Source organism: Salvelinus sp. IW2-2015, linkage group LG4q.2, assembly GCF_002910315.2.
Source record: "Salvelinus sp. IW2-2015 linkage group LG4q.2, ASM291031v2, whole genome shotgun sequence".
Lineage (NCBI taxonomy): Eukaryota > Metazoa > Chordata > Actinopteri > Salmoniformes > Salmonidae > Salvelinus > Salvelinus sp. IW2-2015.
In genome coordinates, this window is record NC_036843.1 from 4,891,267 (window position 1) to 4,911,340 (window position 20,074).

A 20,074-nucleotide genomic window follows, 5' to 3' on the forward strand; every position below is an offset into this window, starting at 1 on the left:
GGGATTCCAATCATCAACATGAATTTGAGAATGGAGCATTTTTTTTTTTACTACATTGTGACATTCATCCATAGATGTTTCATCCAGAATATAGCGAAGAGGATTCGAAACAAAGAGTTGGATTTAGCTAGAAGATAGGCTACAGAAGACACCAGGACCAAGAGGGTAGATAACAAGGCTATGGAGGCTAAGTAGACTCGAGGTTGTAACTGCTGCCAAAGGTGCTTCAACAAAGTACTGAGCACACTGCTGCTACTCACTGTTGATTATCTATGCATAGTTACTTTACCCCCATCTACATGTACAAATGACCTCGAACTAACCTGTAACCCTGCACATGGACTCTGTACCGCTACCCCCTGTATATAACCTTGTTATTTTATTGTGCTACTTTTTATTTAATTTTTTACTTTAGTTTATTTAGTAAATATTTTCTTAACTCTATTTCTTGAACTGCATTGTTGGTTAAGGGCTTGTAAGTAAGCAGTTTACAGTAAGGTATACACCTGTTTGATTTGGAACATTTGACAAATAACATTTAATTAGATTTTGATTTGATTTCACTAAAAGGGTCTTAATACTTATGTAAATGTGATATTTCAGTTTCTTTTATATACATTTTCAAAAATGTCTAAACCAGTTTTTGCTTTGTCATTATGGGATATTGTGTGTAGATTGATAATGGGGATAATAACTATTGAGTCCATTTTAGAATAAGGCTGTAACGTAACAAAATGTGCAAAAAGTCAAGGGGTCTGAATACTTTCCAAATGCACTGTACATAAGTATTCAGACCCTTTACTTAGTACTTTATTGAAGCACCTGGAGATAAGTTGGAGTGGAAATGCTGTGTGGGAGATTGGTCAAATGATGAATGATGGTCAAAGATGAGGCTGATACCGTGCAGGTCTTTGTACCCATGCATATACACACACACACACTCATTCAAATACACGCATACACGGACACACACACACACACACGTAATAGTGCCAGACATGCACTCAAACATATACAGTTGGCATTGCTGTTATGATTTTAGTTGTCCTTGATGTCCCTTGTTTTGTTTTGCATTGTTGTTTGCTGTTTGTTCTGTCTTTTTCTTTTTTCTCTTTAGTTCATTTTCTTGGTTGTTGGTGCATTGAGGGGTTTTTGGGGGTGGGGAATGTAATTAATTGTCTTTAAAAAAAATATATCATTTTTTTGGGGGGGTCAACAGAAGTTAGAAATAACACAATAAATATTCACTTACCTTTGATGATCTTCATCAGAAGGCACTTCCAGGAATCCCAGTTCGACAATAAATGACTGATTTGTTCCATAAAGTTCCATAAAGTCCATCATTTATGTCCAAATAGCCACTTGTTGTTAGCGTGTTCAGCCCAGTAATCCATCTTCATGAGGCGCGAGCACTTCGTCCAGACAAAAACTCGAAAAGTTCCGTTACAGGTCGTAGAAACAAGTCAAACGATGTATGGAATCAATCTTTAGGATGTTTTTAACATAAAACATCAATAAGCTTCCAACCGGAGAATTCCTATGTCTGAAGAAAAGCACCGGAATGAGAGCTAACTCTGTCGGGAGCGCGCGTCACGAGCCTGAGACACTCTGCCAGACCACTGACTCAAACAGGTCTCATGAGCCCCTCCTTTATAGTAGAATCCTCAAACCAGTTTCTAAAGACGGTTGACATCTAGTGGAAGCCATAGGAAGTGCAACTTGACTCCATAGACACTGTGTATTCGGTAGGCCAAGYTTTGAAAAACTACAAACCTCAGATATCCCACTTCCTGGTTGGATTTTTCTCAGGTTTTCGCATGCCATATGAGTTCTGTTATACTCACATACATCATTCAAACAGTTTTAGAAACGTCAGAGTGTTTTCTATCCAATGCTAATAATAATATGCATATATTAGCAACTGGGACTGAGGGGCAGGCAGTTTACTCTGGGCACCTCTGGGCACCTTTTCATCCAAGCTACTCAATACTGCCCCTGCAGCCATAAGAAGTTAAGCGAAGATAGGACTGGCCTACATATATTTTGTTATTTTGTTTCTGTAGGCTATTTAACAAACTAGGCCATAATGGACTATTGTAATTGGAGTTGATTACAACACAATACATAAAAGACTGTAAATACACAACTTGAAGCAACCACATRTTTAGCCATGGAACACATTCTGATTGGCCAGTGAGGGGTCCAGAACACCTACAATTTGGTTTTTGAGCCAAAAGGGATCCCTCTAAATGGAGATAAATATTGTCCAGAAATGACATCGCACCCATGAGCAAAGCGTATATTGTTTAGCTAAAACACAAGTTGGGTTTTATGAGACAAGAAATTCACATCATACATGTGTATTAACCATACAGCCAACATTGGCCTTTCAAGCCGAAATGTGATGTATATAATTAGCAACTAAACTTCCATAATGTATCATTAACTGACCTGCAGTAATTTGACTGCCAGAACGATGGAGCGTGTGCATAGCACGGCCGAGGTCAGGCAAACCAGTATGACAAAGCCATCAAACACCAGAAGGTAGTGTGTGTTCTTCTGAGCTGAAACAGATAAAGACACCTGGGTTACATAACTCATCCCATGTGCTTTGAGGCTTTTGACATAGTGTCACAGTGTCAACATTGGAAGTCTTCAGTATTGGTTGTTTAGAGAAGAAACATTATGGTTGGATTTGGACTTATTTGAGACTTAGTTCAAATACAGTACATATGTCAAATTATACTCAAAAGTACATTTTACAGTCATTTAGCAAACACTCTTGAGCAACTTACCAACGTTCCTCTACTAGCAAAAGCTAGTAAGGCAGGCTAAACTAGAAAAGTACATTTCCTGAAGAAAATATGATGTGCATGCTAGCTTGTGATGGATTGATTGATTGAATAGCCTTAAAATGTGGAAGTTGGTTTGGTGTTATAGTTGACAAAGTCTAAGAATTTGAGGTTAGGATAGCCTGAACATGAGGAAATATGTTTAGGATCTCTAGCTTGAAAGGATCAAGACTTACTGTTGGTGGGAAATTGTATGCTAATTTATGCAATGAACATGTGAAAGGTGGTTTGGTGTCTCTAGCTTGAACGGAAGACGAGTTACTTTTATTCAGTTATTTTATGCAAGTGTATTACAATTTGTATAGTTGTTGAAATCTTTTGAAGATTTAGAATTTTTGATAGCCTGAACATGTAAAAATTGGTTTGGTGTATCTAGCTTGAACAGATCAATAGTTACTGTTGGCGAGTCATTTTATGCTAATTTCGTTACATTTGTATAGTTGTTACAGTTAAGATTTTTAAGTTAGGATAGCCTGAACATGTGATCTAGCTTGAATGGTTCAACAGTTACTGTTGGTTAAAAATTGTATGCTGATTTACGCAAATTCCATAGTTATTGTTGATAAAATTGTATAAGAATTTGAATTTAGGATAGCCTGAATATGTGACGGTTGGGTTTTTGGCTCTACAGTAGCTTAAACAGTTCAAGAATTTCTATTGATGAGTTATTTATGCAAATGCATGTACATTTGTGTTTTTTGTTCTTGTAAACATTTAAGTATTTGAAGTTAGGATAGCCTGAACATGTGAAAGTTGGTTTGGTGTATAGCTTGAATGGATCAAGAGTTACTGTTGGTGGCTTACTTTACAAACATGTATTACAAATTATATAGTTGTAGTTGTTGAAAGTTTAATAATTTGAAGTTAGGATTGGCATAACATGTGAAAGGCGGTTTGGAGTCTAGCTTGAACGGATCAAGAGTTACTGTTGGTTTAGTATAGGCTGAACATGTAAAGGTTGGTTTGGTGGCATAAACTTGAAGGATCAACAGTTACTGACGGTGAGTTATTTTTGTAAAAGTATGTACATTTATATATTTATAGTTCATTTATATAATAAAAGTTACGTTTACGTTAGGATAGGCTGAACATGAGAATCTTGATTTAGTGTCTCTAGCTTGAAAGGGAAGAAGTTACTTTTAGTGGGTTATTTTATGCAAATACATTCAAATCTGTATAGTTCTATTTGTTGAAAGTTTTGAAGAATTTGAAGTTAGGATAGTATAAACATGAGAAAATTGGTTCGGAGTCCCTAGCTTGAACGAATAAAGAGTTACTGTGGGTTGGTCATTGTATGCTATTTTGTGCAAGTGCGCTATAGTTGATCAAAGTGAATAATTTAAAGTTAGGATATCCTGAACATGACAAAGCTAGTTCGGTGCTTATAGCTGGAACGGTTCAATAATTACTGTTTGTAGTTTTTTTATTCAAATCTAAGCAATTTCATATAGTTATAGTTGATAAAAGTTTGTAATAATTTGATGTTAGGATAGCTGGAACATGAGGAAGTTGGTTGAGTATCTATAGCTAGAATGGTTTAATTAAGAGTTACTGTTAGTGACTTAGTTTATGCAAATGTTTATAGTTATGTCTTAACTCCCGGGTGGCGCAGTGGTCTAGGGCACTAGCTGCGCCACCAGAGTCTCTGGGTTCGCGCCCAGGCTGGGCTGGGTTCGCGCCCAGGCTCTGTCGCAGCCGGCCGCAACCGGGAGATCCGTGGGGCGATGCACAATTGGCATAGCGTCGTCTGGGTTAGGGAGGGTTTGGCCGCTAGGGAGGGTTTGGCCGGTAGGGATATCCTTGTCTCAGTATGTAAAAAAAAAAAAATATTTAATAAAATGTATGCATGTAAGTCGCTCTGGATAAGAGCGTCTGCTAAATGACTAAAATGTAAAAATGTTAACGTTTTTTAGATATGGGAGTTAGGATAGCCTGAACATGAAGTGAGTTTAGTATGTCTAGCTTGAACTGATCAAGAGTTACTGTTGGTGAGAAATTGTATGCTAATTTATGCAAATGAGGGAGTTATAGTTGATAAAAGGATATACAAATGTGAAGTTAGGAAAGCCTGAACATGTGATGGTTGCTTTGGTGTCTATCTTGAACGGTTCAATAGTTACTGTTGGCAAGTAATTGTATGCTAATTTATTCAAATTTGTATAGTTATATTTGTTTAAAAAAAATACGAATTTGAAAATAGGATAGCAGTTCAACAGTTACTGTTGGTGATAAATTGTATGCTAATTTATGCAATTTGCTTAGATATAGTTGATAAAAGTGTATAACAATTTTAAGTTAGGATAGCCTGAACATGTGAAAGTTGGTTTTGTGTCTCTAGCTTGAACGGATCAAGAATTACGGATCAAGAATTACTGTTGGTGTGTTATTTGATGCTAATTTGAAGTTGTCATTTTTGAAAGTTTTTTAAGAATTTGAAGTTACATGTGAACCTGAACATGTGGAATTTTGGTGCCTATAATGTAGCTTGAACTTTTCAATAATTATTGTTTGTAGTTTCTTTATGCAAATTCATGCAATTTCATATAGTTATAGTTGATAAAAGTTTAAGAATGAGGAAGCTGGTTTAGTATCTCTAGCTTGAACGGTTTAAGAGTTAGGGTTGGTGATGTATTTTATGAAAATGTATATAATAATAGTTGATAAAAGTTTAATAACTTGAAATTAGGATAGCCTGAAAATGAGAAAGTTGGTTTGGTGTGTCTAGCTTAAACGGTTCAATAGTTACTGTTAGCGAGTTATGTTATGCCAACATATGTATACTCACCAAAAATATAAACGCAACATTCAAAAATGTCAAAGATTTTACTGAGTTGGAGTTCATATAAGGAAATGAGTCAATTTAAATGAACGCTTTAGGCCCTAATCTTTGATTTTCATTTGACTGGGCAGGAGTGCAGCCATGGGTGGGCCTTGGGAGGCATAGGCGCAGCCAATCAGCATTATTTCTTTCCCCCAGAAAAGGGGCTTTATTACAGACAGAAATAGTCCAACTCAATCATCTTGGCTAAGAAGAATTTTTTTATTTTATTTATTTTTTATTTCACCTTTATTTAACCAGGTAGGCTAGTTGAGAACAAGTTCTCATTTGCAACTGCGACCTGGCCAAGATAAAGCATAGCAGTGTGAACAGACAACACAGAGTTACACATGGAGTAAACAATAAACAAGTCAATAAACAAATGCTCACTAAACAAATTTGTTCCGAAAATTTGAGAGAAATAAGCTTTTTGTTCGTATGGAAAATTTCTGGGATTTTTTATTTCAGCTCATGAAACATAGGACCAAAACTTTACATGTTGCTTTTATATTTTTGTTCAGTGTAGTTATAACAGCCTCCACTCTTGCTGAGGGGACTTTCTTCCATTCAGCCACAAGAGCATTACTGAGGTCGGGCACTGGTGATTAGGCCTGGCTCGCAGTTGGCGTTCCAATTCATCCCAAAGGCGTTCAATGAGGTTAAGGTCAGGGCTCTGTGCAGGCCAGTCAAGTTCTTCCACACCGATCTCGGCAAACCATTTCTGTATGGACCTCGCTTTGTGCACGGGGGCATTGTCATGCTGAAACAGGAAATGGCCTTCCCAAAACTGTTTCCACAAAGTTGGAAGCGCAGAATCGTCTAGAATGCCATTGTATGCTGTAGCTTTATGTCCCTTCACTGGACCTAAGGGGCCCAGCCTGAACCATGAAAAACCACCCCAGACCATTATTCCTCCTCCACCAAACTTTACCGTTGGCACTATGAATACGAGCAAGTATTCTCAGCTGTCCCGAGTCCACCTGGTCGCGCTGCTGCTCCAGTTTCACCTGTCCAGAGTCTTTGGACTCGGCGGTCACAGTCTGTGAGCTTATGTGGCCTACCACTTCGCGGCTGAGCTATTGTTGATCCTAGATGTTTCCACTTCACAATAACAGCACTTACAGTTGACTGGAGCAGCTCTAGCAGGGCAGAAAGTCACTCAGGTCTTCAATAAGGCCATTCTATTGCCAATGTTTGTCTATGGAGATTGCATGGCTGGGTGCTCGAGTTTATACACCTGTCAGCAACGGGTGTGGCTGAAATAGACGAATATACTCATTTGAAGGGGTGTCCACATACTTTTGTATATATGGTGTAAGTCTATGGCACTTTTATTTCCATTGAAATGTATTGTCAGCTCATTTAAATATTGCTGTAGTACAAAAAGTATACAATATCAAAAATAAGTTGGGTCGATCTGCACATTTGGAAGTTGGTTTCATGTTAATAGCTTAAGTCGTTTAAGTGCTGGAACGAGCGGAATAAATCAAATAATTATAATAATATGAGTAAGAAAACTGGATTTGTTTGCACATGCATTTGTTTGCATGTACACCTACTTAACGGCACCTCAAGTATTTGAACATACTGCGTTTATTTAATTACCCAGGACAATTAATCCTGATGAACAAATTGGTTTCTTAATAACTCAAACTTAACTATACTTACCAGTCCCTGAAATCTTCCAGTTTTTGCACGCGCTGCTCAGTGCGTCAATGTCGAGGAAGACTTTTATCTTTCCGCTGTGACACTGGTTATCAAATGTGATCTGGAGAAAGAGACAACTGAAAACAGATTACAAAATGGTCTAACAGTACCAACAGCGCTCCGTGGGCATGATGATGGGGTTACATGTTTAAACACAACAAAGGAAACTTACCGTCACAAAAAAGACATAACAGTCGGGTAACTCATGTGAGCGCACTGTTTGCAGGTTGATTCCTTTAAGTTGAAACGTGATCTTGATATCAACAAGCCTGAAAGGAAAACATGCCAACGTTAATAAGAAATCAATCCCCAAATGATCCAAGTACCCCTCGCTGCGGCACAAGGAACGGGTCAAGGTTGGCGGGGTCGGCCCACCACACATTTTCCTTGGTTGAGATGCATTTTCATTCCACCACGCTCGACACAACGTAGCCTGCATGGTGATACATCAGCAGGTACATGTAAAGCCTCAATCACATTACCCATAAGCCAGCGGTTCCCAAACTATGGATTGTGACCCCAAATGGGGTTGCCGAATTTGAAAACGGGGTTGCTGGAGAATTAATCATATGGAAATCAGTCAATTGAAATAAATAAATTAGGCCCTAATCTATGGATTTCACAAACAGGGGTGCAGCCATAAGCCCACCCACTTGGAAGCTAGGCCCACCCACTGGGGAGCTAGGCCCAGCCTATCAGAATGAGTTTTTCTCCACGCTTTATTAAAGAGAGAAATACTCTTCAGCAACCCCCCCCCCCCCCCCCCCCCACCCCCCACCCATCATTGTAATTTGGTTAACCTTAAAAATCAAAATTATTCAAATAATAAAGAAACCAGAGCGTGCCCTTAGATCATGAAAAAATTATTCCCATGCTGATTGACTAGGCCCACTACGCCATGAAACCACACACTATTACAGACTTTGATATTACTGGCCACAATTGATATGGTGAAAACAATGTGTGGGGAGGCAGAGGCATAGAAACTCACATCATTATCTTTGTCAGATAATACTGTTAAACAAAGAATTTATGCTATTACTAGTAATCAAGAGGAAACTGACTGAACTCAAACTCCCCAGTTTATGTTCTCCAAAGGGACGTTAGCTGTGAGGGCCGACACACACACACACCGACACCCCCACACACCGACACCCCCACACACCGACACCTCCACACACCGACACCCACACAGTTCTGTCTCACGATTCCCGAGAATGAAACTGCACAGGGGATGTGCAGAAAAACAGATTCTACATAGGATCGGATGGTGGGCTTTTGCACAGATGGGGCTCCATCTATCTCCTTCTGCCATAAGGTCGCATTGTATGATACACCGAGAGCAACTGGTGGCAAAAGATCGAAGCACAGAACTCAGAGATATACTGCAGCAGGTAACTTCGATTGTAAACTACATCAAACCAACTTCACTGCGCCCAAGCCTGTTTGCAAAACTACATGGAGATATGGGATCAGAGCATGATAATGTTCTATTTCACACTGAGGCTTTTCGCTTTGAGAGAGGAACTTTGTCATTCACAATGGATGTAGCATTCAAATGTTTTCCCCCCACCTTTATTTAACCAGGTAGGCCAGTTAAACAGTTCTCATTTACAACTGTGACCTGGCCAAGATAAAGCAAAGCAGTGCGACAAAAACACAGAGTTACACATGGGATAAACAAACGTACAGTCAATAACAATAGAAACATCTGTATACAGTGTGTGCAAATTAAGTAAGGAGGTAAGGCAATAAATAGGCTAATAGTGGCGAAGTAATTACAATTTAGCAATTTACATGCTAAATTGATATATGTGCAGATGAGAATGTGCAAGTAGAAATACTGGTGTGCAAAAGAGCAGAAAAACTAAAACAAATAGGGGATTAGGTAGGTAGTTGGTTGGATGGGCTATGTACAGGTGCAGTGATCAGTAAGCTGCTCTGACAGCTGATGCTTAAAGTTAGTGATGGAGATATAAGTCTCCAGCTTCAGTGATTTTTGCAATTCGTTCCAGTCATTGACAACAGAGAGCTGGAAGGAAAGGCGGCCAAAGGAGGTGTTGGCTTTGGGGATGACCAGCTGGAGCGTGTGCTGCGGGTGAGTGTTGCTATGGCAACTAGTGAGCTGAGATAAGGCGGAGCTTTACCTAGCAAAGACTTAGATGACCTGGAGCCAGTGGGTTTAGCGATGAATATTTAGCGAGGGCCAGCCAACGAGAGCATACAGGTCGCAGTGGTGGGTACTATATGGGGCTTTGGTGACAAAACGGATGGCACTGTGATAGACTGCATCCAATTTGCTGAGTAGAGTGTTGGAGGATATTTTGTAAATGACTAAGGATCGGTAGGATAGTCAGTTTTACGAGGGTATGTTTGGCAGCATGAGTAAAGGATGCGTTGTTGCGAAATAGGAAGCCAATTCTAGATTTAATTTTGGAATGGAGATGCTTAATGTGAGTCTGGAAGGAGAGTTTACAGTCCAACCAGACACCTAGGTACAGGTAGTTGTCCACATATTCTAAGTCAGAACCGTCCAGAGTAGTGATGCTGGAATGGCAGGCAGGTGCGGGCAGAGATCAGTTGACGAGCATGCATTTCATTTTACTAGCATTTAAGAGCAGTTTGAGGCCACGGAAGGAGTGTTGTATGGCGTTGAAGGTCGTTTGGAGGTTTGCTAACAGTGTCCAAAGAAGGGCCAGATGTATACAGAATGGTGTCATCTGCGTAGAGGTGGATCAGAGAATAACCAGCAGCAAGAGCAACATCATTGATGTAAACAGAGAAGAGAGTCGTCCTGAGAATTGAACCCTCTGGCACCCCCATAGAGACTGCCAGAGAGACTGCCAGCTGCTGTGTGGGTTGCAGAGCTGTTGGCCGGGGTAGTCAGGTGGAAAGCATGGCCAGCCGTAGAGAAATACTTATTGAAATTCGATTATCGTGGATTTATCAGTGGTGACAGTGTTTCCTAGTCTTAGTGCAGTGGGCAGCTGGGAGGAGGTGCTCTTATTCTCCATGGACTTTACAGTGTCCCAAAACTTTTTGGAATTAGTGCTGCAGGATGCAAATTTCTGTTTGAAAAATATAGCCTTTGCTTTCCTAACTGACTGTGTGTATTGGTTCCTAACTTCCCTGAAAAGTTGCATATCGTGGGGACTATTCAATGTTAGTGCAGGATGCCACAGGGTGTTTTTGTGCTGGTTAAGGGCAGTCAAGTCCGGAGTGAACCAAGGGCTATATCTGTTCTTAGTTCAACATTTTTTGAAAGGGGCACACTTATTTAAGATGGTGGGGAAAGCACTTCTAAAGAACAACCAGGTATCCTCTACTGATGGGATGAGGTCAATATCCTTCCAGGATACCTGGGCCAGGTCGATTACAAAGGCCAGCTCGCAGAAGTGTTTTAGGGAACATTTGACAGTGATGAGGGGTGATCGTTTGACCACGGACCCATAACGGACGCAGGCAATGAGGCAGTGATCGCTGAGATCCTGGTTGGAAACAGCAGAGGTGTATTTAGAGGGCAAGTTGGTCAGGATGATATCTATGAGGGTGCCCATGTTTACGGATTTGGGGTTGTACCTGGTAGGTTCCTTTATAATTTGTGTGAGATTGAGGGTATCTAGCTTAGATTGTAGGACGGCCGGGGTGTTAATCATATCCCAATTTATGTCACCTAGTAGTACGAACTCTGATGATAGATGGGGGGCAATCAATTCACATATGGTGTCCAGGGCACAGCTGGGAGCTGAGGGGTGTCTATAACAAGCGGCAACAGTGAAGGACTTATTTCTGGAGAGATGGATCTTTAAAAGTAGAAGCTCGAACTGTTTGGGCATAGACCTGCATAGTATGACAGAACTCTGCAGGCTATCTCTACAGTATATTGCAATTCCTCCCCCTTTTACATTTTCCGTCAAGACAAATGCTATTGGGGATGGAAATGTCACAATTTTTGGTGGACTTCCTATGCCAGGATTCAGACACAGCTAGTACATTAGGGTTGGCGGAGTGTGCTCAAGCAGTGAATTAATGAAACTGTTACATTGCCTATGTAACATACATATTTGAGAAATTGAACGAACTAAACGTAAGACGCAGGGGAAATACAAAACATTCTACAGATGAGAAACCGAATCAGTGGATTCAGAGGAAATAATTCCATGCCCCCTTCCCTTGGGTGTGCACGTTTCTAACAGAAAACAGCATCAGTAAGTGTCCCATACGAGTGGTCTTGTCATTAGCGTGTCTGCCCTGAGATTGGAAGGTTCAATCCCTGGCCGAGTCATACGAAAGTGGGACCTGGATCGTTGCCGTTTGGCACTCAGCATTGAGATAGATTGAGGGTAAGGCCCTGCGATAGACTAGTGTCCTGTTCAGGGCGTGTACTTGTACATCAAGCTGCCTCATGCTACAGAAACAGGACATAGGCTTCTGCTCAATGAGCCGTTCCGGTTCGCACAATCCAAGGCTCATGCAAGGCTACTTACTTACAAGTGATGACTGCTCACCTCCAACGCTTGGAAGATTACTTTGAGAAATACTTCCCAATCCATGTGACTGTTATCCTGGTTCAGTTGACATGCCGTAAGTTAAATCGAACAGCTGATTTAGCTATCATGTGTCGGGTCACTACGGAGGAGTTTTGGTTCCTGATGTCATGGTTCCATTCCACTACCGACCCCTAGCACTTTGAAAGGCTGATCATGGTCCACATCAACACCATCATCCCAGAAACTCACTACAAACCTGCCAAGAGAGGGCCGCCCACCAAAACTCACGGACCAGGCAAGGAGGGCTTAATCAGATGCAACAAAGAGACCAAAGATACCCCTGAAGGAGCTGCAAAGCGCCACAGCGGAGATTGGAGCATCTGTCCATAGGACCACTTTAAGCCATACACTCCACAGAGCTGGGTTTTACAGAAGAGTGGCCAGAAAAACGCCATTGTTTAAAGAAAAAAATAAGCAAACACATTTAGTGTTCACCAAAAGGTATGTGGGAGACTCCCCAAACATGAAGAAGGTACTCTGGTCAGATGAAACTAAAATTTAGCTTTTTGGCCATCAAGGAAAACACTGTCTGGCGCAAACCCAACACCTCTCATCACCCCAAGAACACCATCCCCACAGGGAATCCAATTGAGAAAATGTGGTATGACTTAAATATTGCTGTACACCATTGGAACTCATCCAACTTGAAGGAGCTGGAGCAGTTTTGCCTTGAAGAATGGGCAAAAATCCCAGTGGCTAGATGTGCCAAGTTTATAGAGACATACCCCAAGAGACTTGCAGCTGTAATTGCTGCAAAAGGTGGCTCTACAAAGTATTGACTTTGGGGGGTGAATAGTTATGCACGTTCAAGTTCAGTTCTTTTTGTCTAATTTCTGGTTTGTTTCACAATAAAAAATATTTTGTGTCTTCAAAGTGGTAAGCATGTTGTGTAAATCAAATGATGCTAACCCCTCCCAAAAAACTATTTTAATTCCAGGTTGTGTGGCAACAAAATAGATAAAATGCCAAGGGGGTGAAAACTTTCGCAAATCCACTGTAGCAAAATCTTCTCTCCACCCCATGTCAAAATGTATAGAATTGCAGCCAACTAGCTTTAATACTGCAACATTTTCAAGACAGGTGATGCTAAAAATGCAAAGTGGTGGGGAATGGTCGTTTCGGTATGCAGACTTGTGGCTCCCACCCCCATCGAAGTTGCCCATCTCTGACTTAGAACAAAACTCCAATGTAAAGCTCAAAAAGTAGCCTGAGATTATGTTAGATTGTGAAATGCACATTCAAAAACATTTTTACCTGGACAAATTAGTAGATCACCTGCAAAAAATTTGTCATTTATATTTCACGCACTGCAAAAATTAGAGTGGACCAGAATGTATGTGCTCTCCCCACTAATAATTGTTTCTGCAGTGATAATCGTTGTTTTGAGCTCCAAAATCAGTAGTAGCACTATGCAAATCAGGGAGTCAAATGAGGGAGCTACTTGGTTATGAATGCAGCATAACAGGGCCGTATTCAGAAGGAGGAAGGACACATTGTTCAACGTTGAGAGAAATATTTGATGTAGAACAAATATGCCTCTGATTCTAAGGTAGCAACGTACATGCCCTGCCCACCTGCGGATGTCTTTTTCAGCCATCCATTTCCTATTTGAAGGGTGCAAAATCTACTTGTCACTTACATCTCACTGGATTGAATGGTTTCATTTTATTCCTGCAACTCTTATTCTTGTGCATATTGTTTTTTCCCGTTAACGTTACAACCACGAAAATGTCTGTAATGACCTGTCGAACACACTCTGTTAATGGCTGAAATGGGCTCAATCGAATACATTGTCTTTTCGTTGCATCTGTATGAACACTGAAGCTTTTTATTATTTAACACATCTCGACACTTATGTCACAAGAAATAACTTTATTTTGATGGGTGTTCATTTTTTGTGGAATTGAAAAAGTAATCTTGGAATACAGTTGAAACGTTTACAAATTAAATGCGCTGAAATGAAAACAACTTCTGAAAATGAACACCTGGATTACAGTCATATTATGTCTGATCTTGCAAACAATGTAAAGTATGTATAGATAGGTGTAAACTAGAGCCAAGCATGTTAATTTTTAATCCGAGGGTATCCTGCTATTGACACACTTGTTGAATTATGCAACAGAACTTGACAACAGTAATAATGAGGTAGTCTAGACAGCACAGGTGAGTGCAGGTAGGCCTAGAGAGAGCAAGTTTTTTGGTTGTTGCAGCCCTGTTCCACAGCGCTATGTTAATTTAGTCATATATGCAAATACACCCATTGTATTTATGCAAGTGAGGCATATACATTTTTTTTTAAACAAAATATTTAAAAAAGACCTATTAGAAAATATATACAGTGGGGAGAACAAGTATTTGATACACTGCCGATTTTGCAGGTTTTCCTACTTACAAAGCATGTAGAGGTCTGTCATTTTTATCATACCCGCTACACCTCAACTGTGAGAGACGGATCTAAAACAAAAATCCGCAGAAAACACATTTGTATGATTTTTAAGTAATTAAATTTTGCATTTTATTGCATGACATAAGTATTTGATCACCTACCAACCAGTAAGAATTCCGGCTCTCACAGACCTGTTAGTTTTTCTTTAAAGAAGCCCTCCTGTTCTCCACTCATTACCGTATTAACTGCACCTGTTTGAACTCGTTACCTGTATAAAAGACACCTGTCACACACTCAATCAAACAGACTCAACCTCTCCACAATGGCCAAGACCAGAGAGCTGTGTAAGGACATCAGGGATAAATTGTAGACCTGTACAAGGCTGGGATGGGCTACAGGACAATAGCCAAGCAGCTTGGTGAGAAGCAACAACTGTTTGGCACAATTATTAGAAAATGGAAGAAGTTCAAGATGACGGTCAATCACCCTCGGTCTCGGGGCATCATGCAGATCTCACCTTTGGGGCATAATGATCATGAGAAGTGGAGGATCAGCCCAGAACTACACGCAGGACCTGGTCAATGACCTGAAGAGAGCTGGGACCACGTCTCAAGAAAACATTAGTAAAACACTACGCGCTCATGCGATTAAAATCCTGCAGCGCACGCAAGGTCCCCCTGCTCAAGCCAGCGCATGTCCAGGCCCTCTGAAGTTGCCAATGACCATCTGGATGATCCAGAGGAGGAATGGGAGAAGGTCTGTGGTCTGATGAGACAAAAATAGAGCTTTTTGCTCTAAACTCACTCGCCGTGTTTGGAGGAATAGAAGGATGAGTACAACCAAGAACACCATCCCAACCGTGAAGCATGGAGGTGGAAACAATCTCTTTGGGGATGCTTTTCTGCAAAGGGGACAGGACGACCTGCACCGTATTGAAGGGAGGATGGATGGGGCATGTATCGTGAGATCTTGACCAACAACCTCCTTCCCTCAGTAAGAGCATTGGAAGATGGGTCGTGGCTGGGTTTCCAGCATGACAACGCACCGAAAACACACAGGCCGGGCAACTAAGGAGTGGCTCGTAAGAAGCATCTCAAGTCCTGGAGTGGCCTAGCCAGCTTCCAGACTGAACCCAAAGAAAATCTTTGGAGGGAGCCGAAAGTCCGTATGCCAGCACCGACAGCCCGAACCTGAAGGATTTTGGAGAAGGTCTGTATGAGGAGAGTGGGCCAAATCCTGCTGCAGTGTGTGCAAACCTGGTCAAGAAACTCAGAAACGTATGATCTCTGTAATTGCACCACAAGGTTTCTGTACCAAATATTCAGTTCTGCTTTTCTGAGTATCAAATACTTATGTCATGCAATAAAATGCAAATTAATTAATAAAAATCATACAATGTGATTTTCTGGATTTTTGTTTAGATTCCTTCTCTCACAGTTGAAGTGTACGTATGATAAAAAATTACAGACCTCTACATGCTTTGTAAGTAGGAAAACCTGCAAAATTGTCAGTGTATCAATTACTTGTTCTCCACTGTATATATAGAGCCTTAACAATTTTGATGACTGTTGCTATTCTAGGGAGTCATGTCTGTTCATGGACCTTCCTATTTGCAATGTAAAGAAATTATTTTTGTACTGGATTTGCCCAGGCGAACCCACTGAGCTATATGAACTCGGCTCTGCCCATTTCTGTCTGTCTGGAACACTGAGGTATAACAGTTAGGAAAGCTCCGCAAATGAAAACATGAGAGGGCAGGCGACACCAACCGGTTCCGTGTGCACGGCGAGGAGCTTTTCCAATAATCAGGGTTGTGTTCATTAGGCTTAAGAAATACTCACTTGTCCAATAAGAAACATGTTACTGTACCCTGTAAAATTCCAGATTAAAAAAGACACATTTTCTGCTTTCCACTGGCTCACGTTCGTTGGATCATGTGTCATACAATCTGCAAATATGGAAAGATTGGAACAACTAATTAAACCATATGTAGGCCAAATTAAGTTGTTCAGTTTCAAACTGTTCCTGCCGCGGCTATGGAACCCTGACCTGTTCACCGGACGTGCTACCTGTCCCAGACCTGCTGTTTCAACTCTCTAGAGATGCAGGAGCGGTAGAGATACTCTTAATGATCGGCTATGAAAGCCAACTGACATTTACTCCTGGGTGCTGACTTGCTGCACCCTCGACCACTACTGTGATTATTATTATTTGACCATGCTGGTAATTTATGAAGATTTGAAACATCTTGGATGTCTCGTTATAATCTCCACCCGGCACAGCCAGAAGAGGACTGGCCACCCCTCATAGCCTGGTTCCTCTCTAGGTGTCTTCCTAGGTTTTGGCCTTTCTAGGAGATTTTTCCTAGCCATGCCGTGCTTCTACACCTGCATTGCTTGCTGTTTGGGGTTTTAGGCTGGGTTTCTGTACAGCACTTTGAGATATCAGCTGATGTAAGAAGGGCTATATAAATACATTTGATTTGATTTGATTTTGATTCACACTCTTAGACAATGAAGGTTTAACAAGTGAATGGTGTGGTCGGATACCGGTCATTAAAAAATGTATGCGAGTAGACGGCTGATTGGCCAGCTCATCCTCCTCTGGAGGATGACATCATCCTCTATAAGGAAATAGCAAGCATTTTTTAAACAGCCTGTTTGAAGTTTGATGTGGGGGGTTGAAGTGCTTTTCTCCAATTTATACTTTGGCCACAAACACGAGTATTGGATGAGTCAACAACATTATTTGGGTATGAGTTAACAGAATATTATCTTTCAAAAGTAAGATTTTCACTGGACAGTTACTTTAAAAATGCAACATTTTCTCTCAGCCTCATGTCAAAATTTGTAGAGTAGCAGAAAAATAGCAACATATTATCTCATAGAATAATATTAGAACACGGCAAATGTTTCTCTTCCCCATGGCAAAATGCAGGAAGTTAACCTTTATTATAATTTTTTTTAAATACCCCTCCATATACCCCTGAAAATAGGTATAATAAGTCATGTCAAACTATGTAGAATTGCAGGAAATATGCTTTAAAATGTCACTGTCTACTGTTCATCCTCCCAAATATCTACGCCACAATTTCGCCCTTGGAGTCCACTGACCTTTTTCTAACTGAGCATCAATGTCGTAGGCCTCGTCCGAGGGTTCCACATTGCCTCTCTTGTAGTACTCCTTACAGATGACCAGAGGTAACAGTTTCCCATCCTCCTCAGCGTAACTGATAGGCCCCACAGAGAGGCGCCCCAACTGGCGGTACTACAGGAAACAGAACGCCATTCAAACACAAGTGCGTTTTGCTCATTACCAGCTACTGTATGTAACGCTATGTGTATGAGTCATAACCTCTAATGAAATGGTGCACCAGCACCATAAACAAAAAAGGACAATCATACTCATAAAACAGTAAAAGGTGGCCTGGCTGGTCTAGCAGTAATGTCGCAGCCTGCAGCACACGTCTACGGTATCGGCGAAGGTAAAATCTGAGCTGCTGCCCTTTGACACGACCTCTCTCTGTTTTTCCCCACTGTCACCCTATATCTCTATAATAAAAAAAATAATTTAAGAGTGAAATGCTTATGTGTGCAGCATTAGGCTATAACCATGACTCAATATTGATAACCCAGGGAAAAATTGCCTGAAGAGTGGCAGAAACCAATTTACTCTGCAAAAAATACAGGAATGATTATGAAACCGATGACAAGCAAGGGAGAAAGCGGCGGTAAGAAAGAGAATGGGGATAGAGTAAAAGAGACAGGGGAAAGAGAAGGACAGTCGGGAGACTTGTTTAGATACTAGATCTGCACTCCTACTCTGAGATGCTTTATTATGAATATGGGCCCTGGAGACTTGCCTGATCCAGCACATAGAACAGACTGTCATAGACGGCTTGTTGGGAGTAAACAGCTACACTGTAATCGTCCTCATCAACTCCACTATAGTCCTTGAGGAACATGTTCTTGAAGGTCATGGCATTCTCCTCCTTGTAGGAAACCACAAGCTGGTTGTTCAGTCCAAACAAGATAAGCTTGGTGAGAGAAGAAAAACAGATTTTAAAGGGATAGTATGATGCAACACACATCCGTTTTTTCCTCTGTACTGAAAAGTGCTTTATCATGAAAACTTGATTGCTGACATGCACAATTGTGGGGAATTGTATCAACAATGAACTAATGAACAAAATACTAAAACAGCCTAATCTGGGCATTTGCCTTTCATATCACAACCATATCAAATTGTTTTATCACCAAATCAGTGTAAATTCACCTAATGAGTTGTGAGAGTAAAAAAAATCCATAAGGGTTGATAGCATTCTTAAGCCTTGGTGCCCGTCTGTTACTTTCTGCTCTACCGCCAACTCCTTATGCCATGCCAAACCAATTCCATAAGGAGTTGACAAGACAGCGAGCAGAAACAGACTGACACCCAGAATAGCCATTCTTAGCAATTACCTTTGATAATTCCTAAAAAGAGAGAAACAGTTCTAATGATACACTTCTCAGACTATACCTGTGATGTGATCATGACGATTTTCAGGATCTGCACCCCCAGTTTCCATGGTAACTGGCGTCTGGCCCTGTATTTCTCACAAGGGCTCATGAAGTAGTATTTTAGATCATCGCGAAGAATTTCCTCCTTGATTATGCCTTGGCTCATTGTGGAACTAAAAGAAACAACCCAATTCTCATTATTATTAGGCTAAATATGTTTTAAATGTTATTATAGCAACTAAAATGATTGGGAACAACTTGAGGTAAAAACTATCAACTTCAACTCAAATGAATATGATTGAGGTATATGACATCTACATCACATTACTTTTGGACAAGAAAATGACTTACAGGATGACAAGATAAAACATATAATCTATTTTCTGACAAGTTCCTTTAAGTGTTATCCCATTTGAAAAGGGGAAGGACACACGAGTTCAAATTGAAAGAGAAGTAACCGTTTGAATAAGCAATTTCAGTCAGTTTAGAAAAAAAGGCTATTTTTCCACCAGATGTGTTTCCGTAAATGCACAAATAAATGTACTGTAGCACTCCCTGTACTGAACACTCCTTGTACTGAACAGTGACTGCAGTCATGTGGGGAAAAGTCCAAGGTTAACTCACTGCACTGAAAATATTTGCACTAGTGTTGACTAGTATGAAGCTTTCGTTGTAACAACGTGAGGTGTTTTGTAAGTCATTTCAGCATATTGTTTTGTAGTCGTACAGTGTAATTTTACAGCTAAGACATAAATTCACTGCACTTAAGTTGAATGACATTCTCTACCAACGTCATGTTAGGCTTATTGATATTGAGAGTTCCTGAATGTCACAACTCGTATTAAAAGTTCAAAAATTATATTTGACAACTTGTAAGAACTACTCACCCAAGTGGCCCAACTGACTCACTCCCGTCACGATACTGGACTAACAATTCCATAATGATAAGATATGATTGATTTGTTAATTATCATATCACAGAGCAGCATAATATAAGTTACAATGTGTGTCACTCACATGAATCGCTGCTGGTGGACACACACAGGCATCAGATATCCAATCCAAAGTTGAATTCAGCCAGTTGATACTGTAGTGTATTGTACTGTGATTTGCCAAGCACCTCAACTCCTCCACAGAGTTGAGCGCAGACTAGAGTTAATCACATACCAATGACTGACTCATTGGTGTTGTAAGATTGACAAATCAGCGCGAATGATCTTGTGCCAATTGAATCTCAACAAGGAAACAGTCGGTAGTTTTAT

At 40.6% G+C, this 20,074-nt stretch overlaps 1 protein-coding gene across 1 annotated transcript in view; it reads right to left on the reverse strand.

Moving 5' to 3' along the window:
* Positions 1–19,823, reverse strand: part of mcoln2 (mucolipin TRP cation channel 2) — a 47,690-nt gene extending 27,867 nt beyond the window's left edge. Inside the window, 8 exon segments of the mRNA XM_023986195.2 lie at positions 2,452–2,564; positions 7,339–7,438; positions 7,550–7,646; positions 16,183–16,261; positions 17,427–17,580; positions 18,176–18,349; positions 18,832–18,985; positions 19,700–19,823. Coding sequence (XP_023841963.1) covers positions 2,452–2,564; positions 7,339–7,438; positions 7,550–7,646; positions 16,183–16,261; positions 17,427–17,580; positions 18,176–18,349; positions 18,832–18,985; positions 19,700–19,752 — 924 coding nt within the window. The 5' untranslated portion in view covers positions 19,753–19,823.
* Between the last annotated feature and the right edge of the window lie 251 nt (positions 19,824–20,074).